General features: G+C 47.5%; 1 protein-coding gene and 1 non-coding gene across 2 annotated transcripts; both read right to left on the bottom strand.

The window, feature by feature from the left end:
- Positions 1 to 7,114: 7,114 nt before the first annotated feature.
- On the bottom strand, positions 7,115 to 15,140 carry TPT1 (tumor protein, translationally-controlled 1). Its single transcript, XM_048493533.1, has 6 exons — positions 14,975 to 15,140; positions 14,482 to 14,555; positions 13,795 to 13,985; positions 9,711 to 9,814; positions 9,382 to 9,500; positions 7,115 to 7,342 (listed from the first exon to the last, which is right to left on the bottom strand). Exons 1-6 carry the CDS (start codon positions 15,000 to 15,002, stop codon positions 7,340 to 7,342), a joined length of 519 nt encoding a protein of 172 aa, XP_048349490.1. The 5' UTR covers positions 15,003 to 15,140; the 3' UTR covers positions 7,115 to 7,339.
- On the bottom strand, positions 7,411 to 7,539 carry LOC125432271. The gene has a single exon (XR_007244445.1). It is a non-coding gene; the product is annotated as a small nucleolar RNA SNORA31 (small nucleolar RNA).
- Positions 15,141 to 25,655: the final 10,515 nt, after the last annotated feature.

The following is a 25,655-nucleotide window of genomic DNA, read 5'->3' as shown; positions in this document are numbered from 1 at the left end:
ACAAACTGGGCCACTGTTATTTAGGGCCCTTTTAAGGTGGTGCACGTTATAAACGAAGTGCCTGTGGAGATGGAGTTGCCTAAAACTTACAGCCTGTGTTTCATTCCAGCCTCCTGAAAAGGGCGCCTCCAGCCGACCTGTAGCACCCATAAGTGCAGGTGCCTCCCTCCCTTTATTGATCAACAGAAACACCACAAAGTCACCCCCTTTTTTGGCTCTTTACATCTGGGCCCTTTTTCATCTAATGGGACTCGCCGTCCCTCCCTCTTGGGGAGGATTTAAAAACTGGGATTTTGCGGGACACCTTATTATTTTTACTGCTGTTTTAAAGGTTTTAGAAGTTATATTTATAGCTGTATTGAGATTTTATGTTGTACGCCGCCCGGAGCCCCTTGGGGAAGGGCGGTATAAAAGTCTAAATAATAAATAAATATTCTGGATTCTAGAGTGCACCGGGGCTGCTTGCAGTATCTAGTTCCTTGGAAGCAATTCCCTGAAGGTGAGAATGAGTGGGTTAATGCCTCAGATGTTGGGCCCCATGAGTTTCCCCACAAGTATCCTCAGCGCCCTGGGGGCCCTGGCAGTGACCTTAAAGGGGCAGAAAATCATGATCTAGCCCTGTCCCGATCCTTTTATGTTGCCAGGCCAGAATGTGGGATCCTCCATCTGGGACAGTGACCTCTTGCTTGCTCATTAGTTTTGCTAAGCAGCTGGTTAGGAAGCTTCTGCCTTCTACGCTTCAAAGCGGTGGGGCGTCTGGGTTGTCCTGCTTTGGGGAAGGCCGTGTCTCCACTTTCCCATGAGAATGGAGGGGTGCTGCTCCCCTCCATTCAGATGAGAAGCACAGTCAGCCTGGGTTAGTTTTTGGGTGGGAGATCCAGTAATCCCAGGGTTGCTGTGCAGAGGGAAGCAGAGGCAAACCAGCTCAGAAGTCTCTTGTCTTGAAAACCCCATGAGGGATCCCTAGAAGCCTGCTATCCCTTGGTGGCAATTTACTCACGTGCGCACACACAAACCCCTCATAATGTCAATCTCCCCCCAAAACAATGATCTGATTAGGGAAAAATTGGTTTGCCAGAATCAGAGCGGTTGAAATGCTGATTCTCCCCAAAATATCTCTACCATTTTTTTGATCCCTCTAGAGTCTAGAACTATTAAAGAATCATAGATTACTTCATATGAGGAGGGAAGAAGCAAATGGATGGAACTGGAATCCCAGAAATACTATTATACTAGGAGGCTTCCCAGTTTAAAACTGTACTGAGAGCCATGAAAGTTAATCTTGCAGTAGATTACTAGAGACTTCTATCTGCATCAAGGCGTCATTCCACCCCACTTCCTTCCCTACTAAGAGGAGACCTTAACACAGCATTTTATCTCAGTCTCCTTCAGATAGCATGTACTCCACTTACACAGAAACATCATGGATGAGGAGTTACCGCTGAGGGCCACCAGAAGTGGAAGCTGAGACCTATCTTGGGTCCATCTTGTGCTGAAGCCCTGAAGAATGTATCAACTCTCAAGTCCCACAGCTAACAGTTACTAACAAAAGTTTCCACAGCTGAACATGGCCCCATTCACAGGTGGTTCCATGTTAACCGTTCAAGCAGCAATTGCAATTATTTTTTCACTCAGGCTTCATTGGATAGGCTCACTGTTGTCCCTGACAACTTGCCAACCTGTCTCATGGTAACAATTTGCATTGCGGCATTTGTTTTTCTGTGTGACAGGCCTAATGTTTTGTGGGCAATAGAAATACATTTTCATTAAATACGAGCCAAATGCAACATAGTGGTTAAGTGCAGCGGACTTGAATGTGGAGAAGCAGGTTTGATCTCCCATTCCTCCGCATGGGTGGCAGACTCTCGGTTTGTTAACCCACTGCTGCAAAAAGATGGGGGGAAATGGCACAGTGGCCATGTTAAGTCTGCCTGTACCCGGTTGAGAAGAGCACCAATATGGCAGCAGACAGGACGAAGAGCCCCAGGGGGAACCTGAGGGAAGTACCAAGGACAGGTCACTGTTGGCAGCTGGAGGCAAGATCTTGGAAGCCTCTGCAGTGTCCGTTGACCTTGGTGTGGCCGCTGCCATAGAACCAGAGGGAGTTGGCGGTGTCTGATCCATTCTAGGAGGAACTGGGTGATCCAGAAACTCTGGATGCCCAGTCCCACCAGCTGCTGCTGGTTGCCAGCTTTGTCACCTGGAGGGATGGCCCCCTGACCCTGGGAAGGTCTCCCAGACTCCTCTTCCTCCTTTAGTGAAGAGGATGAATATGATGCTCTTCTCAATGCTTTGTCCATTTTGCTTTTCAGTAAACAACTAGGCTACTGGAAGCCCAGAGCTGGGAATGAAGCTCCTGCCTGAACATGCAGGGCTGTCGATCGAGAGATATCAGCCCCATCAGCCAAAAGAGGGTGCAAAAATTTGCATAGCCCTGCCTGAACTATTGGGGGTGTGACCTAATCAGCTGGGTAGCGTTGCCCTACCGTAGAGAAAATACCTTCACAGGTAAAGCAAAGATACCATTCCCCATTCCTGCACATGAAGCCTGCTTGGTGACGTGGGGCCAGTCACAATTTTCTCAGGCCCACCGACTGCATAAGGTGCTTGCTGTGGGTATGGGGACTGTAGCATTTTGAGGTTCCTTAAAAGTAGAAAAAAAAGCAGGGTATAAATCCAAACTCCTTTTTTTCTTGGGGGAATAGCCAAAATAAAAACCCAGGAATACACATTAATATGGAATGTGTATCTCATCCCCCAAGGTTGTGTCATATGGTTTAGAAGGCAAATTGCAGGATTATGAAAAACTATGGCAGGAATTCCTATTATTTTAATTGGGCAAAACTTCCTGTTATTCTGGGAAGAACTAAAGTGGATGAGTTGCAGACCTGCTTCAGAAGGGAACACATTTGCAGCAACATCCCAAAACACTGTTTAAGTACACGCTTGCTATTTCAAAGTGCTATTCAAAAACCTTCCATCAAAGTAGTGAATGACAAGCATGCCTCAGGATGATTCCAGCTTATAAATTCATCAGTGCTGAAATTTAGTATTTGTCCAATACCAGGATGCTTGTAGTTTTTTGTTGTTACTGTATACTGGTGTGTCCCCAATTTTGCTGAGCCTATGAGAACCTCTGGAAATGACACAAATTGGCTATAAGGCGGCCAGAGTCACACAGAGAGGATGCTGAAGTGCAGGGGAATACAAATAAGAACACACAAGGGCGGGGCTGGGGGATGAAGAATAAAACCTACACTGTGGTGGCAGAAGCCACTAAACCAGTGTTCTTCTCATCTGCACAGCCCATCAATTCAACATGCTGGGAGGGGTGGGGGTTGGACAGAGATGCCATCCATTTGCTCTCCAGACCAACCATATTCTAGTCTCCACGAAGTTGCTTGAGGGACAACTCCACATACCAATTCTCTCACCCCACGGCAGATTTCACTAACATGCTTTTCAGGAGAAGGAAGCCAGGGACCCCCTCAAGTCTTAATCAACCTCAGAGTTTTCAGCAATGCAAACTCCAACACTGCTATTAAACTGTTTAAAGAAGTCCACAATATGGCCAGCCAAAGCACTCATCTGTTGCCCCCTCTGCAAGAGCCCAGATACCCCTCCCACCCATGCAGTTGCTTCAGCATGCTAGAAGGTGCCAGGGAGAGGACAGACTCCTCCCCCCAGAGTGCCACACTGAAGGCCTGATCAAGACCGAGTCCTTGCGGTATTTTTAGGCCATCGTGAAAGGATATTGTCCATGTGTGTAATGTATGGACACCACCCTGTTTCAAAAAGAATTTGGGTGTACCCCTCTTTGCTCAGTGACAGAGCTCACTTCACTCAGCACAATGCAGCGCACGCTTAGGAAAGGTCTCTCTCCCCCATTACTTGAAATACTGTGGAAGGCACATTTCTCCAGGATGGTTTGGAATGGGAAGAGCTCAGGAAGGCAGGCAAGCAGGGTCAATGGGAAGGAGCCACCATCAGGCAGACTCTCTCTCTTCTGAGTACAGATGCTCCGTGAGTCCAACCTTCCATTTCCAGATGCATCAACTTCACTGCTAGTCCAATGTAGCAATTACTAAGCAGTGGCATAGTGGTTAAGAGCAGGTGCATTCTAATCTGGAGGAACCAGGTTTGATTCCCCACTCTGCCACTTGAGCTGTGGAGGCTTATCTGGGGAATTCAGATTAGCCTGTGTACTCCAACACACACCAGCTGGGTGACCTTGGGCTAGTCACAGCTTTTTGGAGCTCTCTCAACCCCACACACTTCACAGGGTTTTTGATGTGAGGGGGGCGGGGGGAAGGGAAAGGATATTGTTAGCCCCTTTGAGACTCCTACAGGACAGAAAGGGGGGATATCAATCCAAACTCTTTTTCTTCTAATCAAGACCTAAAACCACATTTTGTACAAGTTCTCTGCATTCAAAATACATTTCATTGTAGCCACGAGCATGCTGGGTACAACTAGTTTGTAGAAGACCCATAAATTGGGCTAGGGTTTACAAATAAACATTTTTTTAAAAAACCCACAGGATGCATTTTATGAAATGTTCAGACTGAAGATCTTACCTGGAAGTATGAGGATATTTCTGTCCCCACCTCCCCATTTCGGAAAGACTGATAAAGTGCTACAATGGCATAAACTCTCATTTAATAATGGATATATTTTGAATGTTGCTTGTACGGCATTTATACTTTTAAATTCTATAAACAGGCCAACTCATACAATTCCAAATGTTAAGTGACACATGATGCATTTTCTGTTGTTAAAGCCGCATGATGGGCCTGGGCTGAATAGGAAAACACTGCATGGATTTCCATTCATTCCCTGCCCCAATGTCCCAGGAAGAATAGAAGCCCTGATTTTGCCTCAGGGTTTCAAAATTTCCAGAAATTAATCTTCCTGACCAAACAGTGATGAAGGCGTTTCTCTAACCCCGTGGTGGCGAACCTTTGGCACTCCAGATGTTATGGACTACAACTCCCATCAGCCCCTGTCAGCATGGCCAATTGGCCATGCTGGCAGGGGCTGATGGGAATTGTAGTCCATAACATCTGGAGTGCTGTATTAGGGTCTGGCCACCACTGCTCTTAACCTAAAGTAAGCTCTTCTGCTGGCGAATCCTTTAAAGAGAGTGGAAGGAAGACACTGCCCAGGGTGTTTATAGCCCTTAAAACCACAAGCCACCGAGAAGGGCATCACTGGCGGAACTCACACAAGCTGGAAGTTGTGGAAGAACAACTCTGGCAAAAACAGTTCCTGTGTCCGCCTCACCCCCTTAACATAACACCTACAGGCTGCCATTTTTAGACAAAGCGACACAGTAAAGGCAGAGTGGCAGGTTCCTACCGCAGGACAGTCTGGAGATTAACTACTTGAATGAGAGGCTATATACGAACACCTCGGCCCTTACTTGGGATTGATTCCAAAGAATCGGAGATGCTTTCACTCGACAGAAGGCAGAGGCCTGCTCCCACAGCTTAGGACGCGCCCCCCCCCTGCTAATAGCCACATCACACCTCGAGATCTCCAGCAAGAGGTGGCCTTTATTTTTAAGACCTAACTGGACAGCCCTAAGCCAAAGCAGACTGGAGCAAACCTTTTCCAAGCAGGGAACATGATAACTCCCTATTGTCTAATCTTGAGTAAAAGGAGAGCACCACACATGGGGACAACCCCACCCCCCAGCTAAAGCAGCATCCCCCAAAACTGGCTGGTAAGTTTGTCAGATCTTCAACCAAGATGGAGCAGCAAAGAGACCCGGGGGGAGGGGGGGCCAGAAGAGAGCCTGGAGAAACGTTAAGAGACCAACAAAGTAGCCAGGATGCACTGATTTGGCAGAACCCCTGATGTCAGTTGGAGTGGGAATGATACTACTTAACTTCAAAAGCAGTGCAAGACCCAGGGTGAAATTGCAGGAGACACAGCAGGAATAATTTTCTTATTAGTTTACAGGTACCAAAATTTTACAGCCAAATGGCCAGTCAGGGCTGCCTGGACATTTTCTTTAAGGTGCCAGCTAGTCCTGCGGCTTCCAACAGATTGCAAACCCTCTTTCCTTTCTTGCAGCAAACACTTTTTTGCTAGGATCCTAAGCAGTGACCAACTACCCTAGGAAACTCACAGTGCAGGCAGGGACAGTCCCCTGATTCCCTCTGCTGTGGCCACAAAGCAGCGTGCTCCCCATAACCATAGTAATCCACTTCAAAATGGCCTGTGGGATACCATTGTATGCTATTTGGTCAGCAATACTCAGATTATACCTTTCACCAATTCCACTGTTAACTATTCTCACTTACATGCTGGGTTCGATGCTTTTCACCAAGAACCACCATCTTTTGTCTCCATCATCTCACGCAAGGAAGGCACAACTTGGCCTGACTTTAGAAAAGCAGCTGCTCGAAGCTCTTGTATCCTGGCTACAAGCACTAAAGCACTCCATTTTATGCTTGCTGTTTGCGTGAGCCCTACAGTATGCACCTCAGGATCTCCCTCTCGTGTTAACTGTCTATTAAGTCCCTGGCCAGGCAGCAAGAAGACACATGTTGTGACAATGCCAGGAGTTCCTTGCCGTCATCTGCACTTAAGTGTGGCTCAGCAGATTCAAAACAGATATAAACACAACACTGCAGCTCAGTATCCTGTTAAGCTACGGGTTTTATGCTTACTTATGTAGTGGTTCTTTTTTTTTCCCTAATACAATGCGTGCAAATTCTCTTTGCCCTAATAGCCTGCTTTCCTGCTTGATAAGGATTCTCTTCTTTCCACTCTTCAAGTCTTTAGCCAGTAACACTCTGCAACGATATGCTGAAGAAACATCCATCTCTTCTTGCCTAGCTAAGAGCTCCAGGTCAGGCTTCCAAATCTTGTCCTCCAGAGTGTTGCTGTAGTTGGTTGAGCAGCCAGAGGCAGCAGGTCCGCTCCAGAATGGACATCCTCCTTTGCCTCCTTGGTTGAGCGCGGGCATGTGCAGCTGGTCTTCCCTTTCCTGGAGACAGTCTGAAGCAGGCAAGAGGGCCAGGCTGGACCACTGAGATGGCAAACTCTCAAGGGCAAGAGAGCTCCAAAAAGCTCCACGCACGAAACCAAGAGGCCTCACCCATGCTGGGTTTCAATGAGTTTTTTTTATTTTAGACAGCCTACATGACACGTTTTTAAAAACAATGCCTCCACTCCAATCAATTCAGGGTCAAAATAAATCAAATTAAGCTCAAGGTGACAGCAGTCCAGTTGTCAGACATTGCTGAGTCATGATGGTTTGTGGATGAGGAAAGAGCAGCAGCCAATTATGATGATGATGACAACAGATGATCCCGAAGGGAAGACCTTGTTACTGTTGAGAGATGAACCATGGTTAGCCGATGTTCATACCTCCCCCCTCAGGCAGATGCTGGGCACTGCAGCTGTTCTCCCCAATTCAATCTGAACTGCCATTTTATTGGGCAGGCAGGAAGCACAAGGAAGTTGCTCTAGCATCAGGAAGCAAGCCAGAGAAGACAAGAGTCAGTCCTGGCCTATCAGCAGATGCTTCACATTCAAAGGTTACACATGTTGTGGATTTCCCTGTGGCTGTCTGCATGGAAAACTGTATTTGTGACTCCTGCCTGCTCTGAAAGAGCAATGTTATTCATTTAACGGCCTCAAAAACCTTTCTTAAAGTCACACAGAGCCCAGGAAACAAGAACTTAATCTTAGGTCAGGGGAATTGAAAATCACAGCATTCCCTTCTGTTGCTGCTCACCATCTCTCCCCTCTCCATACAAACCCTGGCCACAATTTACAGTGAGGCCAAGTAGGCAAGTCTAGTAAGTTTTTCACTCTGGAAGTCTGGTAAGTTTTTCACCCTGGAAAACTCTCATGTGGTCATTTTCCTCTGCAGCTTTAGAGCCTAGAAGATCCCATGGTTGAATTTGTGCTCCAAGTGCCCCCCCCCACTCCTCCTAAGCCTGATATACTTCATATGGTGTTTTCATTTGTGCCTTCCACTCCCCATGCAACAGTGATTTTAGCAGCTTTAAATGTCACACACATGGGCAAGCCTGCCTCAGGTCAACAGGGGCTGAACATTCCACTGCATAACCTGAAAAAACCCAAACCCCTGGTGTGATCCTGTGGTCTCATGGGAGACGCACGTCCGTAAGAGGGGACCCCACACTGTCCCAGAAGCCCTGTGCCTGAGCCCATGAGAGAGGCCCTCAACAGCTTTCAGCAACGCTTCCACTGACTCCGTTCCTTATTTAAAAATTCTTTTCACTCATTACAGCTGGGAAAAACAGAAACGGGGAACGCAAACCTAAGAATGAAGTTAAGAGCATCAAGCTGAATGCCAGCCTAGGAAATAGAAAAGCGTTCTGGAAAACGATGAACATAAAATTGTTCTTTTCATGCTGTTAAATGGTTTATGCAGAACTTACGTTCTGACTGTATTGTTCCTAAAATGCTGTGTTCATAGTTTAACTTTTAAACTATTGGGAAAACGTTATTTACAAACTGCTTTGAACAAGTTGTCTGGAGTTGGTCCACTTACTAGGGATATCCTAACAAGTACAGCCAGTTTTGTTAGCTGAGTGGGATGACCCAGGAAAATCCAAATAAATCCTAGAACTTCACACTAAACCCTGGTTGCTTACTGGACAACAGGAAGACAAGCCTCTATGGCTATTTTTACAGACTGATTGAGTGGAGATGACCCAAAAGGCTGCAGTGGATTTATGGAAAACAGGATTAAAGCTCTCCTCACAGAAGAAGGGAGAGCCCTTCATCAAACTTGTCAGCATTCTCTGAATGTGTCAGTGGCCCTGATTTTTTTTTTTTTTTTTTTTTTGGGGGGGGGGGGGGGGGGCAGAGACCAAGACTTCTATGAAGGCATAGCGTCTTTTATGGACCAGTAACTGGCAAAAGAACAGGAAGCGAAACAGTATGTGTGGACAGTTTACCCAAATAACTAGGCAGGACTCACAGATTTATTCAAACTGCAGATCATGTGAAAAATGGATGGAAGGGGTTTCCACACAATGATTACAGACAGACAAAGGTTACTCTGCACATCACAAGAGCACGTGGAGCTTACTAACCCAGTTGCAGTAAAGGACTGTGCTTAGAGGGCCATGGAAAACTCTAGACACATGCTTGGGAGAAATGGAATATTGGGAGTCTAGGAACTGCCACCACCCCCTGCTGCTGGGAGCAGAGAGGGCGGCTGCCTCACTGCTCCAGCACACTGACTTTCTAATGGGATCTGACTCATCAGGGTCACAAACCAGATGCAGGACATGGCAGCCAGCAGGTCTGTCCTAAGGCTCCTCACCATTTTCATAAGCAGTCAGAGGCCTAATCCCAGCAACCCCAGCCCTTTCCGACACCGGTACTTACACATTTCTCCATGTCTAATCCATCTTTAAAGAAAATCATATATGGGGTTACACCATCCTCACGGAAATCCAGCAACGCCACCATGCCATCAGGATTCATGTTCTCTCCTACAAAAAACTTCAGGAAGGAGGAAAGTCAAACCAGGTTTCCCAAAAACAGGTTTTCCCTGCACAAGCATCAAATTCTCAAAAAAAGAGGGTCAACTACTAAATAGCAGCAAAAAATGATGAGCTTCCAACTACCCAACACGCCATCATTTCCACAGATGAACTGACAGCAAAGACAAAGAAAAATGAAAAATTGGATAGCAAAAAATAAATTTTCACCTAGGTAATTTTTGAAGTTTGCAAGGATATGTTTGACTTGCTCTGCGGCCCCGGTCATAAACGGCTTTACTCTCTCTGGCTTTGTTTCCTCAAGTCTGGCTTTGATTCTAGAAAGAAAATAGCAATTCTCAAAAATCTGTAACTTTCAATGAAAAAATGGAGACAGTGAAACAACCTGACCCATAAGGAGACCAGGGCAGCTGGCCAGGTGACTTTTGTTCAGGCACCTCAGCTAGAGACCCATTTCTTCCTTAGGTCTTTTTCCAGTTTTTGTTGAAAAAATGGAAATTTTGGAAGAACACTGAACAAGAACTATGAAATATTTTCTTTCTGAATGATTAAAATGCACAAAGGGGTTTCTACATTCTGAATCAGACAGCATTCAAGAGAAAGAGTCTAAAAACTTCCTCTCAATGTTTTGCAATGTAGGAAGGAAATTTTTTTTTTAGGAGAATCTTAAAGGGAAAAAACCTCCTTAACTGTATTTCCTCATAAATTATATTTTCAGATTTTTTTTATTTTAGTAACAATGGGGACAATGGGGTGCTGTGTGGCTCTGGGAGCTGTATGGCCATGTTCTAGCAACATTCCTCCCTTCCTGATGCTCACATTCTGCATCTGCTTGGCTGGCATCTTCAGGAGGGATCTACTAGAACAATGCCATACAGCCGAAACCACATACAGCACCCCAGGGAAGTTCCGCTGTGTAGAAGACCTTTGACAATACAATTTTAACAATAGTTAACATGTTATATGTATTGGCTAAGTTTACTCTTTTTGTTATCAAGATGCCAATACCTTTAAATACCATAACCAGCCAAAGAGTACAATTTTGTGCACTAATTTACAAATGCATTTCATTCTATTATATAGTAAAAGAAGTTTTTATATAAAATGCCATTTTTATTCATTTTTATATGAATTCAAAATATGTGGAAATGTGTAACCTTATCCTCAGCCTTATTTATCTCACAAGATTGTTGTTGTGAGCATAAAACAGAAGAAAATGACGTGAGCCACTTTTGAGAAAGGCAGGGTAAAAATGAGAAAACAAACACATTTTGTACTCAGCCTGTTAGCACAATCCAACAATGAGCAGTTTCAGTCAAACATGCCTCCTAATTTTGAAACAGAATACAGAAGGTTGAAACTCTGGTGGTTGAAACTGTATCAAAGGACAAAAGATGGCAATCTTGATAAGAACATCTAGCTGATATTTTGTTTATGTCCAACAGCTTAATTTCTTGGTATATCATTTAACCCAGGGGTAGGGAACCTGCGGCTCTCCAGATGTTCAGGAACTACAATTCCCATCAGCCCCTACCAGCATGGCCAATTGGCCATGCTGACAGAGGCTGATGGGAATTGTAGTTCCTGAACATCTGGAGAGCCGCAGGTTCCCTACCCCTGATTTAACCCAACTGGCCATGCTGGCAGGGACTGATGGGAATCGCAGTCCATAAACATCTTGGGCACTAGAGTTGGAGGCCCCTGATTTAACCTTTACCTTCTACAAAGAAAAAATTCTTCCGTTTATCTGTGGGAGGCATCTCTCATCAGAAAATGTAGCCAAGAACTGCATAATTGGCCACCAGCTTCAGGATGGTCCCGTCTATTACAAAACAAAGGAGGCCTAACTTCCATGATCTATCAGACTAACTAGGAAATGTCAGAGCAACTAGGAACCTAAGTTCAAATCCCCCCTCTGCTTTGGATTATCATGGGCCCTCCACATAGTTTCACTCTAACCTACTTCACAGAATTTTTAATGTGAAGACAAAAAGACATGAGGATACTGGGCAGAAAGTGAGCACAGACAGGAAGGGTGGAAAATATTCCCACCTCTCACAAAAGAAAAGGGGGCTTAAGAACTTCCCTCAGCTATTGTAGCCAGTATGACATATAGATTAAGAATGACGAATCTGAATCCCTCCTCTGTCACGGAAGCTTGCGCTCAACACACACTCAGTCTAACCTCCCTCACAGAGTTGCTGGGAAGATAAAATGGAGGACGTGAAAACAATGGAAGCTGCTTGGGAGTCCTCGAGAGGAAGAAAGGCAGGACATGACCGGCTGCAATCCTAATATCCAGCCATGAGTTGAATAACCTGCTCTCAGCACACCTCAGAAACCCAGCAGTATCTACCCTGGCAATGATTCAAATATGAGACCTCCACGGTCACAAAACAGACAGGCAATGATAAGTGACCTCTGAACTCCTCTTACCTCTACGTTGCCCTCTACGTCAAAGAGAGCATAGTGTCACATAAAATAGTCAATGCAAGGGGAGCTGATTCCCCTACAGAAGCACTGTGGATATCAATACCAGGTGTAAAGGATAGTCTAATATTAGGGATATATTATCATTCTCACAATGGAGAGATGTAGGGAGTGGTGTCCCCCAAGGATCCGTTTTGGGACCAGTGCTCTTTAACCTATTCATAAATAACCTGGAAGTAGGGGTGGGTAGCGTGGTGGCCAAGTTTGCGGATGATACCAAATCATGTAGGGTGGTGAGAACAGCAAAGGATTGCGAAGAGCTCCAAGCGGACCTTTATAAATTAGGTGAGTGGGCTAAGAAATGGCATATGCAGTTCAATGTAGCAAAATGTAAAGTGATGCACATAGGGGCAAAAAATCCAAACTTCATGCTACACGGGTCAGTGCTGTCAGAGCAGGAAAAGGATTTGGGCGTCTTAATTGATAATCCCATGGGAATGTCAACTCAATGCATGGCAGCTGTGAAAAAGGCAAACTCTATGCTGGGGATAATTAGGAAAGGGATTGATAATAAAACTGCAGGGATTGTCATGCCCTTATATAAAGCCATGGTGTGACCGCACTTGGAATACTGTGTTCAGTTCTGGTCGCCACATCTCAAAAAGGCTAACGAAGAGATAGAAAAAGTGCAGAGAAGGGCAACGAGGATGATTGAGGGATTGGAGCACCTTCCTTATGAGGAGAGGCTGCAGCGTTTGGGACTCTTACGTTTGGAGAGGAGACGTCTGAGGGGGATATGATTGAAGTCTATAACATTATGCATGGGATAGAAAATGTTAACTGATAAATTTTTCTCTTTCTCACAATACTAAAACCAGGGGGCATACATTGAAAATGCTGGGGGGAAGAATTAGGACTAATAAAAGGAAACATTTCTTCACACAACCTGTGATTGGTGTTTGGAATATGCTGCTACAGGAGGTGGTGATGGCCACTAACCTGGATAGCTTTAAAAGGGGCTCGGACAGATTTATGGAGAAGTCTATATATCTTGATCCTCCTTGATCTGAGATTGCAAATGCCTTAGCAGACCAGGTGCTCGCGAGCAGCAGAAGGCCTTTACTTTCACATTGTGCATGTAAGCTCCCAAAGGTACCTGGTGGGCCACTGCAAGTAGCAGAGTGCTGGACTAGATGGACTCTGGTCTGATCCAATAGACTCTTTCTTATGTTCTTACCTGGAAAACCCTACGGGATGGCCACAAGTCAGCTGTGATTTGACAGTACAAAAAGGTGACTGGGGCTCTTACTATTGCTCCATCCAGCAGTGCTGCAATTCCGGACAGTGGATATTCAGCATGCAAACTACCATTAAAGGTACTGTATGCCATCAGTTGGCAAGCAGAGCAAGGTATTAGGACTTAAAGAAAGCACTCTCGTACCAGTGCCCATAAGAAAAACCTTTTAGGTATTTGTAGCGCCTACTATTTTTTTGATACTAGTTCTACAGAGGAATCCAAATTAGCCTGAAGCCATATGATCGTCTTTCCCACCACAACCAAAACAGTCCATCAGCAATCAACACAATCTTTGGCTTACTAATCCTGAGGGACAAATGCACTCTTCAAGGTCCACAGAGATCTATGGGATTAAAACAGTGTAGCTGCTTAGGAGGGCAGTGTAAATCAAGTAAACCACTACTTGGACAGTTGTAACCACCACCCTGAATTCTGTCTGGGAGGGAACAGAGCACCATGACCTTAGATGAGTCTAACAGTCCTCTCACTATCCAGAATGAAACGGAGAGCGCCACACAAACCTCATGGCAGTAACCAGTCCTTCACAAGACAAAGCACCACATGACTCACGCTTTCATATAGTCCTTGATGTATTTCTTGTAAGATTCTTTAGTGAAACTTGTTTCCTGAAGATGGTGATTCATTACGATGTCAACACCAGTGACAACTGTGGCCTCCGCCCCTTCCCCTTCAGGGCCTTCAGCAGATGCATTTCCACCAATCAAAGCATCATCGATTTCACCTTCTTTCCGGCTTACCATCTGTTCAAAAGAACCAGGTTGCTGATGAAATACCACCAGGTGAGTATAAACACCACTGCACAATTTACCTATTGATTGCTCATGAGCACAATCTGGAAAATACAGGATCACCCTTACAGTCGAAGACCAACTTCTGGACTCTCAAAGCTCTTCACAGCTAGGAGAATCTTGTAATCTTTCTGACAAAACAACCAGGTCTAGTGAACTCTAACATTCACCAGCTTCTAATATTAACTGCACACTACTTCACATAGGGAAAATATTATACTTAGCAACTATATAACAGGGACAATGTTCATACTGCTTTGCATGCATGACCTGCAGTCATTGTCACAGCAACTGTGCACAGAAGAGCCTGGCATGCCAACCAGGCAGTTCTCTCCCTGAAAATGGTCCACGGCCTGGCCCCAGGCTCTGACGGGGCGGCTGTGGCCGCTCTTGTGCCTTGAGGAGCCCTGGGGAGGTGTAGATGCCCCTCCTCTCCACGGCGACTCACCTTCCCCTCCACTTCCAGGCAGAGACCGCTGGCGACTTCCTTGATCTTGTAGATGTCGGAGAACATCTCGTCCTCTGCGAAAGGGGCACAAGAATCGAGGTCAGACTGACCGAAGTCCCCCCACCCCGGGGCTGGAGGCCACCGCGCACGCGCGCAGCGACCCTCGCCTGACCGGCAGAGCAAACAAACGGCTGCTGCGTGGTGAGGTCGACTCCAGGCGCGCGCAGGCGTGATAGGCACGGCCCTCCAACCACCGTGGCCCTCCTCGGCGGCGCCACTCGCGCATGCGCAGCCGGGGGAACGCGGCCTGGAGCATCTTGGCCTTTCTCCCTCCTCCGCCTCCACTGCGGGCCGCACAGGCGCAGTAGGAGGAGAGCCCGCGGAGGCCTTAAGAGGGGCACGCAGGCGCACTGCGCCGCCCTGGAGTCGGAAGGGCCTGACGGGCCGCCTACCCCCCCTTTCGCGCTCCCCCCTCGGCGGGCGTTGGGCTCACGGCTGATGCAGTCGCGGTAGATGATCATGGCGGCGACGGCGGCGGGCGAGGGCGGGCCGGGGTGTGGCGCGGCGGTCTCGGGGAGTGGAGCGGCTCGGCAGCGGCGCCGGCGCCAACCAGGAGCGAGGCAGGAAAGGCCGAGGCGGCGCCTCCGCGGAGCTCATATAGCCAGCGGGGCACGTCCCGGGCGCCCGTGCGTCACCAATCCCCGCGCTCCTCGCCACGCACGCACTGCTGACGCAAAGACGCACGCACACCGCGTCCTTTTCCCCCGCCAGTTCTGCGCATGCGCACCCCGCCCACCACCCCAGCCCTTTGGGGGCTCCGTCGGTGTTCGGGGGAGGGCGGGAGCGCCTGTGGCCCGAGTGGGCGGAAGGAGGTACGCGCGCCTCGCCCCCCACGCCAGCCCCCAGCAGCGCAGGCGAGGAGGGAAGCAGCATCTGTCACGCCGCCGCCACAGGGGCCTCCGTCCCGCCAGGCAAGGCCCCGCGGGGAGGGGGCCTCTGGAGCGGACCTCTCCCCCCCACGAGCTTCGCTGGCCCTCCGGTGACCCCAGCAGAGCAGAAACAGGCGGGGGTGGGGCGGATGGAGACTTCCTCGGCCAGGCTCTCCCCAACCGGGGGCGGGGACGGTGTTTCTCAGAGCAGGCCAGTGTGTCCCCCCCCCCTCCTCGGACGGGCGGAGGGGTCTTTGGAGCCGGGAACTCCTTGAGTGACCTCAATAGCCCGGATGGGCAGAAGTCCCGAGCAGCCACTGCCTTTCCCAGAGGGCCCTGTAGTCCTCCTGAAATGACCAGATCAGAATAACCTGGCTGCAGGATGGAGGGGGGGGGGGGGTGTCACCTCTGTTTATAGTCAGTCGCGTCCAGAGGAGAGCATACTTGGTAATGTGTTGTTTAAGGCTTCACGTCCAGATTCAACTCGGAAGGTTACTATCGGTATGTCAGACTGCACAGGGAGGCCACTGAAATTCACAAACACCAAGACAACTTCAACAAGAAAGGAGAGACTCTGAGAATTAACAAAGCTTGGCTACCAGTACTTAAAAACACCAGAATCAAAGGCTAAGGGCATGCTAAGTTCATGGACAATGGACTCCACCCAGACACAGGATTTGCATTCACCAATGCTGCTGCTGCTGCTGCTGCAGGGAGTGCAAATGCGACTACAAATGTAAATGGACTAATAACCCCACCCGCAATACGATGCAATCAACCACAGCTTTGCATAGCAAGTTCCACCCAAACAGTTGCAGATTGGTTCCGCACCCTGGGACATGGACAACCTATACCTCACTAAACACTCCCTTCTTACTAGACACAGCACGTAACAGACTTCCCTCTGTGATACACCTCTGAAGATGCCAGCCACAGATGCAGGCGAAAAGTTAGGAACAAAATCCACCAGACCATGGCCACACAGCCCGGAAAACCCACCACAACCAATACTTGAAAACATTTCTCAGCCAAACACCTGGCAACAGAATCATGGGTAAACTGTCAGTATTGGGGTAAAAAGAAAAGGCATCTTTGCTATGGATAGAGTAAGGGAGAGAGAAGTGAAAGGGAGTTTAGGGAGACCAGCCCCTCAGCCCAGTGTCTGCTCCATGCCAGAGCCACCACACAAATCTCACGGGGAGGCACAGCTGCAATGCAAGCAACATGTTTTATTGCACTTCATCATGAACGTGTGGGTCTGAGAACGGGGTTGCCAATTCTCCTGTTCCAATATCGTCACTGTGCCTTTGCAAGCAGCCCTGCCAGATCACAGACAAAGGTGTCCCGGTGACTGCGTTTCTATGGGAGGGTGAACTGTTCTGGTCAATCCAGGCTAGAACCAGACATGCTGTTGACTGGGGCAGCCAGTGGCATACCGCCCACAGAGACATGGGGTCACCTTTGTCCCCAGGTGCATGCCTGTTGGTCACGTGTTGGTCCCCGCACCCGGTCTCTCCCATGGCATGGCGACCAGGACGCTGCTCGCCGGCACTCAAGGAAGAGGCATGGCTGGGTGGCCTCTCTTGCACCAGGGGATCATGCTGGTGCTCGAGGTGGAGCCCAGTCTGCTGGTTAGTTGGACATTGCAGCCGCAGGTCAGCTTCTGTACTGCTGACAGGGAGGCCGGCTGTGGTGCCCACCTGAGCTGCCCGCCACGGAGCGCCCCTCGTTCCAGCCCCACCAGGCTGCTCTTTCAGCTGTTGGAGCCTGCACCAGCTGAAGGAGAAAGAGCGGTGGGGCAGGCTGAAGGGTGTGTGGTGGCACTGCTGCCGGGCTTCTTCAGCCAGTGGAGACTCCACCAGCTGAAAGAGCAGCCGGGCTGAGGGGTGCATGGTGGTGGTGCCGCCAGGCTTCTTCTTCAGCTGGTGGAGGCTCTGCTGGCTGAAGGAGAAGCCCGGCGGTGCTGCTGGACACCCTTTGGCCCAGCCCCGCCAGGCTGGTTGGGACCGCCACTGCTGGAGCAGCGGTTGGCTAAGGTAAGTGGGGGGGACAGGCGGATGCTCAGAGCACATGTTGCCCCCGGGCGCCATTTTTCCTTGGTACGCTTCTGAGGGCAGCCCTACAGGGAGAGCTGCTGGAGTCAGACTGGTGGCTGCAGCTTTTGGCTGAGCAGATGGTTGGAACCGGACAGTACAAATAACAGTAAAAAATTACATTCATAGCCGAATGATTAGATTTTTCATAAAGAGCTTAGAGAAACAAAAAATAAGTATATACATCAATATCAAAACAAAATTTTGTCTCATAAAAGTCAAGGAAGGGTTTCTAATTTCTTGCCAAAACAGGGTTCAGGTATCTCAGATCAACCAAGCTGTTTCACTCAGTTTTGATATTCCAGTTATCTACCATAAGTTCTTCATCCAAGAGTTAAGGATTTATAATAGCTATAAGGATGTTTGTGGCAGGCATAATTTGACCCAAAATTTAAATGCCAATAAAGGCATTGGGTTGGACAAAAAATAAAGTTACGGGTAACAAAGGCGGCCACCAGCTTCAGGCTGATTGTGGGAGCTGCAGTGCCGATAATGAAGGGCATCAGAACATTCTGGTCCCGATTATGACCAGAGCATCCACTCTACGGTTTTCATTGGAAGCAAAAGTTCACAAGAAGCCAAGGATGTAGAGGCCTTTGGCTCCTCTTGGGGGGTGGGGGGCAACATTGAGAGAGGCGAGACAACGTTCATTTTTTTTTCTTAAGGTGACATCAACACACTTCAGAATGCATTGCTGGTGCCCATCAACTCCCTGCCCCTAAACTCTCAGTGCGGGCCTGGCAGCACAGAGAGGGAGAGTGGAAAAAAATCCTTTCCTTTGTGAAACAATAGGGTTATTCAACAACCACTCTGACTTCTCCAACAAGAACAGCCGATGCTCCTTTTTCTGTGCCTGTGCACTTCCTTAACAGTTGTCCTGGCAGCCGCTGGAACTCGTCCAGATGGCTGGTTGTACAGGGTTCTGCCAGAAACAGTTTTTTTCACAAGTGGAAGCAAAGCTTTTGCTACACATATGGAAAAGAGGTAGGCTGTATGAACAGTTTGCAAGGAAACAAATAGAAGTGCTACCTACAGGTGTCTCCATTTCTACAGCTGCAACTAGTGCTGAATAGGTTAACTACTGACCAACCAACTTGCCATATTGACAGAGAAACAGAGAAAGCCAAAATATTACAAGAGGGCAGACAGATAGTATAGGATGAAACACTTCCTATTATTCTGCAGGGGACTAAAACTCCATCAAACGCTCCACATTTTGATGACCCTGTTTGGAAGACAATGGCATCTCTACCTGCCTCAGCCAACCCTTGGGGTGCCTAGCAGTACAGTGCCAGAATGGGGAGACCATTCCTTGCATTGGCTCAGTGCACTCTAAGGAGAAACAACTATGTCTGGTAATGTCGAAGGCTTTCACGGCCAGATTCTATGTCTATGTCTGGATGTGTCTTCCTCCAAATCAGCTTGCACAATGCTTTTGTCACACCCTTCCTAACAGGATTAAGTGAACACAAAGACATCACCCTGGAGAGAGTTCCTATCTCCAGCCCTGGACCATACAGCCCAGTGAAGACAATGGATGTGCTAATGCGCTTAACTGCCCAGTGTTGCACTAAGTAATGTTTCTTTCTCATACTAATACCTTTAACAACCACCTCATTACATTGTCATTGTTTTACAGCTCTAATTTCATCAGCTAGCTTCCTCCTTGGAGACACTACCAAGCCTGAAACATCAGGCTGATGTCTCAGCCAATTAGATCAACAACCCAACCATTAAGGTGGACATCTGCCTGGACTTCTGGTGGGAGTTGAAGGGACTGCAGCTCTCTGTGAAAGCAGACAGACCCATCTGGAGGTTTATCAGGTTTGATTGTCATCTCAAGCCTGATGGTCATCTCCAGATCAAGGAGGTGGACTTGAGATCAATCACGTATCTCCTAAAGGCTTCCTCGGGAGAAAGGAGTGTTGGAGGACACTTCTGTTTGCCCTAGAGTGAAATCTGGGAGTAGGATCACCCAGCTGTGGAACTGAAAGAAAAATGCGTAATGAGCAAAAGAGAGCAATTGTGTGTCCCCCGAATCTCCTTTTCTCCAGACTAAACATTCCCAAGTCCCTCAGCCTTTCCTCGTGGGTCTTGTTCTCCAGGCCCCTGATCATCCTTGTGGCTCTCCTCTGCACCTGGTCCATTCTGTACACCTTTTTGAAGTTAGGCCTCCAGAACTGCACACAGTAAACCAGGTGCAGCTCACAAGTGCATGTACACCAGGACATCTTATGATCTGGATGTTATGACATGTTATGATGTGGATGTTATGCCTCTGCTGATACACCCCAAGATCGCATTAGTCTTTTTTGTCACTGCATCACATTGGGATCTTTGTAGACTGCTTACAGTCTACCTGTATTCCAAGATCTTGCTCACACACACCCCATTATTCAGCACTGTATCCGCCATCCAGTATGCTTGTTTCTCATTTTTTGTTACTCCGAGATAGAACTCTGCACTTAACCTTGTTGAATTGCAACTTGTTCACATCTGCCCACTTTCCCAGTATGTTGAACTCTTATCTGTATCTTCTGGTGTGTTAGCTGCTGCTTCTTATTTGATTTCACTTGAAAAATTCAAAAACCTCCATCCAGATCTTTAAAAAAATATTGAAAAGTACCAGACCCAGAACCGAGTCCTGTGGCACCCCCACTGGATACCACCCTCCAATCAGATGGTGAGAACAACTCTTTGTGTGCAGTTCTCCAGCAGTTCTTTATCTACCTTATGATATTGCAGTTCTCCAATTACCCATCGGAACATCATGGAGAACCCTGTCAACACTGATGGCATTCCCACTATCCAGCAAGCTTGTCACTCAATCAGAGAAGAAAACAAGAACTTGTTGGGGACCAATCTGTGCTGGCATCCCCAGATCACCGAGTTGTCCTTCAGATGCTTGCAGAAGGATCCCTTTAAAATCTGCTCCCATATCATCCCGGGGACAGAGATCAGATTGACTGGTCTGTAGTTTCCTGGGTCATGCCTCCTTTCTTTTTTGAAAATTGGAATAACATTTGCCCTCCTTCATTTCTGTGGCACATCTCGCATCCCCCAAGAAGTCTTCAAGATGATGGACAATGGCTCTGCAAGTTCTCCAGAAATTCTTTGAGTACTCTTGGGTGTATGCTATCTGGCCTGGGGGATTTGCACTCATCCAGTGCAGCCAGCTGCTTTTCAACTGCCTCTCTGTTAACTAGCAGCCCAGATGCTGTGCCTTATCTGCTGCCACCTCTAGATGAGCCTTTAGGGTTTCTTCTTTAGGGGAAAAACTGAGGCACGATAGCCTTTCTGCTTTCTCTTTGTCCTCTCTGAAGACAATGGATGTGCTAATGTGCTTAGTGGAGAAGCTGTGAGAGCTTCTCCATTTTCTCTCAGCAGTGGACCTACTTGTGTTTCTCATATATCTGAAGAAGCCATTCTTCTTGGAGTGAGCCTCCCTGGCCAGTAACAGCTCACTCTGAGCTTTGGCTTCTAGGATGGCTCACCTACACTGCCTAGAAACCCACAGATACTCTTCTTGTGAGGGTATGGCCTTCTCTTCATTTCTTGCACATTTCCTTTTTCTTTCTTAAGTCATCTTGGAATTCTCTGTTCATCCACAATTGGCTGCTTAAATCCTCTACCATGTTGCCCTCTTGTGGGAACAGCAACGGCTCGAGCTTACAAGAACTCTCCTTTTAGGAGGGCCCACCCTTCACTTGCTCTTTTGCCTTCCAGCAGCCTTGCCCATGGAATGGCTCTCATCAGGCCTCTGTTCATTAAAGCTTACTTTTCTAGAATCTTAACAGAAAAGTGTGACTTTGAACAGCCTTTGTCCTCCACAGGCTGAAGGAATTCTGAGAGGACATGGTCCTCCTTAAGGTCCTCAGTATCTTCACCACATCTGCCAATTCTTGCCTGTTAGTTAATATTAAGTTGAGTATGGCTGAGCCTCTCGTAGCTTCCTCCACCATTCGATAAAGGGAGTTGTCGCCAAGAAGGTCCAGAAGTTGTATGACTGTAACCTGGCAGAGTGTATCTCCCAGCACACATCAGGGAAGCTGAAGTCACCCATAATTGGGTGTTGTGAAGTCACCAGGTTGTGTTGTTTGGATACTCTGTCAAGCTGTTCAAGGAGGGCAGCATTCAGTTCCTCAACCTGGTCAGGAAGTCTGTAGCAGACATAATACTATGTGTCCTTCCATCCCTTGTCCTTCTCCAGATACTTTCCACTGGGCTGTCACCCTCCTCCTTCAGTATTTTCTGACAAGCAAATTCTCTCCTCATGCACAGCATCACTCTGCCTCCTCTTTGACCCTTTCCGTTTTTCTTGAACTGCTCATATCAATCCGCAACTACATTCCAATCATGGGAGTAACTCTGCCCAGCGTACTAAGGCCTACTAAGTCATATCTCTCTGTCTGCATTTAGAAGTTCAAGCTCTTCCTTCTTATTGCCCTCACTTTGGGCATCAGTGCACATACACCTGAAGTCCTGCACCTTTGGCTCCATTTAACCTGGCCTGGTCAGGTGGGCCTCTGATGTTCATTCTCCTTCATTTAAATCCCTATGTTGGTCATTTCCTTCCTCTTCTGGTGTCAGTTTAAAGCCCTCCAGATAAATCTCTCCAGGTTTTTTCCAAACACATCAAGTCCATCATGTGCTAGTATGCCATCTTCCAGAAAACCAAATCTTTCCTTTTGGCACCACAAACACAGCCAGTTCTTCACCTCCATTATCTTCTGTTCTTGTCTAATTCCTTCTCCTCTGATTGGATTGAAGAGAACACCACCTGTGCCCCCAATCCCTTCAGCTTCCTCCCTAGAGCTTTGTAGCGTTCAAGGCTGTGTCGTTCATTTTCACATGGACCATCACAAATTGGTCATGATCTGTAGGTTTGATCAGTTTTGGGATCCAGTCTACAATATCTTTAATTTTCTCCCCTGGGAAGCAACACACCTCTCAGGCCAGGGGGTCAGGCCTCAACACATAATGTTCCATACCTCTCGGTAGGGAGTCATCTATGACTAACACTTCCCTTTTCCTCCCAGTGTCATTTCTTCAAATCACCCTGTCCTCCTCCCTCTTTTTTCCTTGTCTTTGTGGTTCTTCCTCTGGGAGTGTTTCTATCCCGGCTGCTGTTGCAAGGGCCTGGAATCGATTCCTGGATTCTAATGGCACGGAGCGCTGCCTCACACAACACCTTTGAGTAGTGTTCTGAGGAGGCAACATGCTGTTGTCTCTTTGACAAGACAACAGTGGTTAAGAGGAGGTGCACTCTAATCTGGGGAACCAGGTTTGATTCCCTTCTCTGCCACTTGAGCTGTGGAGGCTTATCTGGGGAATCAGATTAGCTTGTGCACTCCGAAACATGCCAGCTGGGTGACCTTGGACTTGCCACAGTTCTTCAGAGCTCTCTCAGCCCCACCCACCTCACAGGCTGTTTGTTGTGAGGGAGGAAAGGAAAGGAGATTGTAAGCCATTTTGAGTTTCCTTCAGGAGAGAAAGGGGGGATATAAATCCAAATTCCTCCTCCTCATTCTCCTTCTTCAAAGATGAGGAGGTCAAAGATGAGGAGGATAGTGCACAAGAAGCTGAAAGGAAAACTGTCCAAGATGCTTGGAGGTTGTTTAAAAATTCAGTAATAAAAGCTCAGCTGGAATGTGTTCTGCGGAGTAGGAAAGGCAGCACCCAGTCCAAGAGAAAGCCGCATGGTTAACAAGGGAGATTGAGAAAATTATCAGAAAAAATATGTCTTTTAGAAAATGAAAGTCCAGCTCGACTGATGAATAATACGAGAAGGAACACAGATGTGGCAAAAGAGAAGCAAGTAAGGGAGGCAAAATAGGATTATGAGGAACATTTGCAAACATCAAGACCAGCAACAAATAGTTCTTCAAGAACATCAAAAGTAGGAAGCTAGCTAGGGAAGCGGTAAGCACGCTAGATAACGAAGGAAGAAAAGGTATGCTAAAGGATGACAGGGAGATTGTAGAGACTGATATCACTGACCCCTGTAGTGTGTATGTGAAGTTTGGATTTTTTGCCCTATGTGCATCACTTTACATTTTGCTACATTGAACTGGATTTGCCATTTCTTAGCCCACTCACCTAATTTATAAAGGTCCGCTTGGAGCTCTTTGCAGTCCTTTGCGATTCTCACCACCCTACATAATTTGGTATCAGCCACAAACTTAGCCACCACGCTACCTACCCCTACCTCCAGGTCATTTATGAATAGGTTAAAGAGCACTGATTTCAAAATGGATCCTTGGGGGCACCACTCCCTACATCTCTCCATTGTGAAAACTTCCCATTTATACCCACCCTTTGCTTCCTGTTTCTCAACCAGTTTTTAATCCATAGGAGAACTTTCCTTCTAATTCCTTCATTGCTGAGTTTTCTCAATAGTCTCTGGTGAGGAACTTTGTCAAAAGCCTTTTGGAAATCCAAGTAGACAATGTCCACTGGTTCCCCCTTAATCCACATGCCTGTTTACGCCCTCAAAGAACTCTAGTAAGTTTGTAAGGCTGGATTTGCCTCTGCAAAAACCATGCTGATTCTTCCTCATCAGGTCTTGCTTTTCTACACGTTTTATAATTTTATCTTTAACGATAGATTCTACTAATTTACCAGGAACAGATGTCAAACCGACTGGCCTGTAATTTCCTGGGTCCCCCCTAGACCCTTTCTTAAAGATTGGTGTGACATTGGCCATCTTCCAGTGTTTAGGGATGGAAGCCGATTTCAGGGACAAGTTGCATATTGAAGTGAGAAGATCAGCAATTTCACACTTGAGCTCTTTAAGAACTCTTGGGTGAATGCGATCTGGGCCAGGGGGTTTGGTAGCATTTAGTTTATCAATGTATGCCAGAACTTCTTCCTTGTCTACCACTATCTTCGCTAGTTCCTCGGATTCGCCTCCTAAGAAGCATGGTTCAGGTGCAGGAATTTTCCTCACCTCCTCTTGGGTGAAGACAGATGCAAAGAATTCATTCAGCTTCTCTACAATCTCCCTGTCATCCTTTAGCACATCTTTTCTTCCTTCGTCATCTAACGGGCCTACCACTTCCCTAGCTGGCTTCCTGCTTTTGATGTACTTGAAGAACTGTTTGTTGCTGGTCTTGATGTCCGCTGCCATGCATTCCTCATAACTCTTTTTTGCCTCCCTTACAGCTAACTTGCTTCTCTTGGAACCATCAAGCCAACTCTTGCCCATCTGTGTGTCCTCTTAGCAATTTTGCACTGAAAAGGAGGTCCTCCCCTTCCCCCAATTTCCTGTTTGAAATGGCACATCTATGTAATAGCATCCCAACCTGAGTTGCATGCACTAGAGTCATTTTATTATTTATTCATTTATTTATTTATTGCATTTAAACCCCACTTATATACAGAATCTCTAGGCAGCTACAGCATTAAAACATCCCCTTATACAAATAAATCTGTTAAAAACACAGCACACAAAATTTAAAACCCCAACCCTAACTCTGACCTCTCTACCCCATCCAGCAGCGTCATAGAGGGAGACCAACGAAATGCCTAGGTGAAGAGGAAAGTCTTGGACAGGCGCCTAAGCCCATGCAGGGTAGGCGTCTGGCAAACCTCTGAGGGGAATTCATTCAAAGTCTGGGGAAATCACAGAGAAAGCCCTCCCGCATGGCCCCACCCCATGTATCTCAGCAGGAATGGGTACCATAAGGAGAGCCTCCCCCTGTGACCTCAGTGCCATGGCAGGTACACACGGGCGCAGGCAGAGGTGGGATTCAGCAGGTTCTCACAGGTTCCCGAGAGTAGGTTACTAATTATTTGTGTGTGCCGAGAGGGGGTTACCAATTGGTGATTTTGCCACGTGATTTTTGCCTTAGTTACGCCCCTCCTCTCAGCAGTAGCGTGCAGAACTTGAAGCAGTCTAGCAGGAGGTGCACCGGCGTGTGTGGCAGCCTGCACCTGTGTGCATTCATTTCCCACCCAAGGACTGGCGCAGCAGCTGCATCCTTGCCACAACCCCGCCCAGGAATGCCCCACCCCCGGAATGCCCGGCCATGCCCCCGTCGTGCCCTGCCCAACCCCATGGGCGCTATGTCACAGTTTGAATCCCACCACCATGGGAACCTGTTACTAAAATTTTTGGATCCCAACACTGGGCGCAGGAGTTCCTTTAGGT

Source organism: Sphaerodactylus townsendi, linkage group LG04 (assembly GCF_021028975.2).
Source record: "Sphaerodactylus townsendi isolate TG3544 linkage group LG04, MPM_Stown_v2.3, whole genome shotgun sequence".
Lineage (NCBI taxonomy): Eukaryota > Metazoa > Chordata > Lepidosauria > Squamata > Sphaerodactylidae > Sphaerodactylus > Sphaerodactylus townsendi.
This window is presented reverse-complemented; position numbering and strand designations above follow the sequence as displayed.

Coding starts and splice junctions, on each gene's coding strand:
- TPT1 (XM_048493533.1), bottom strand. CDS start 15,002: ATGATCATCTACCGCGACTGCATCAGCC. Junction 9,815..13,794: donor ATCAAGGACTATATGAAAGC/GTGAGTCATGTG, acceptor TTTTCTTTCTAG/AATCAAAGCCAGACTTGAGG. Junction 9,501..9,710: donor TGCAAACTTCAAAAATTACC/TAGGTGAAAATT, acceptor CCTCCTTCCTGA/AGTTTTTTGTAGGAGAGAAC.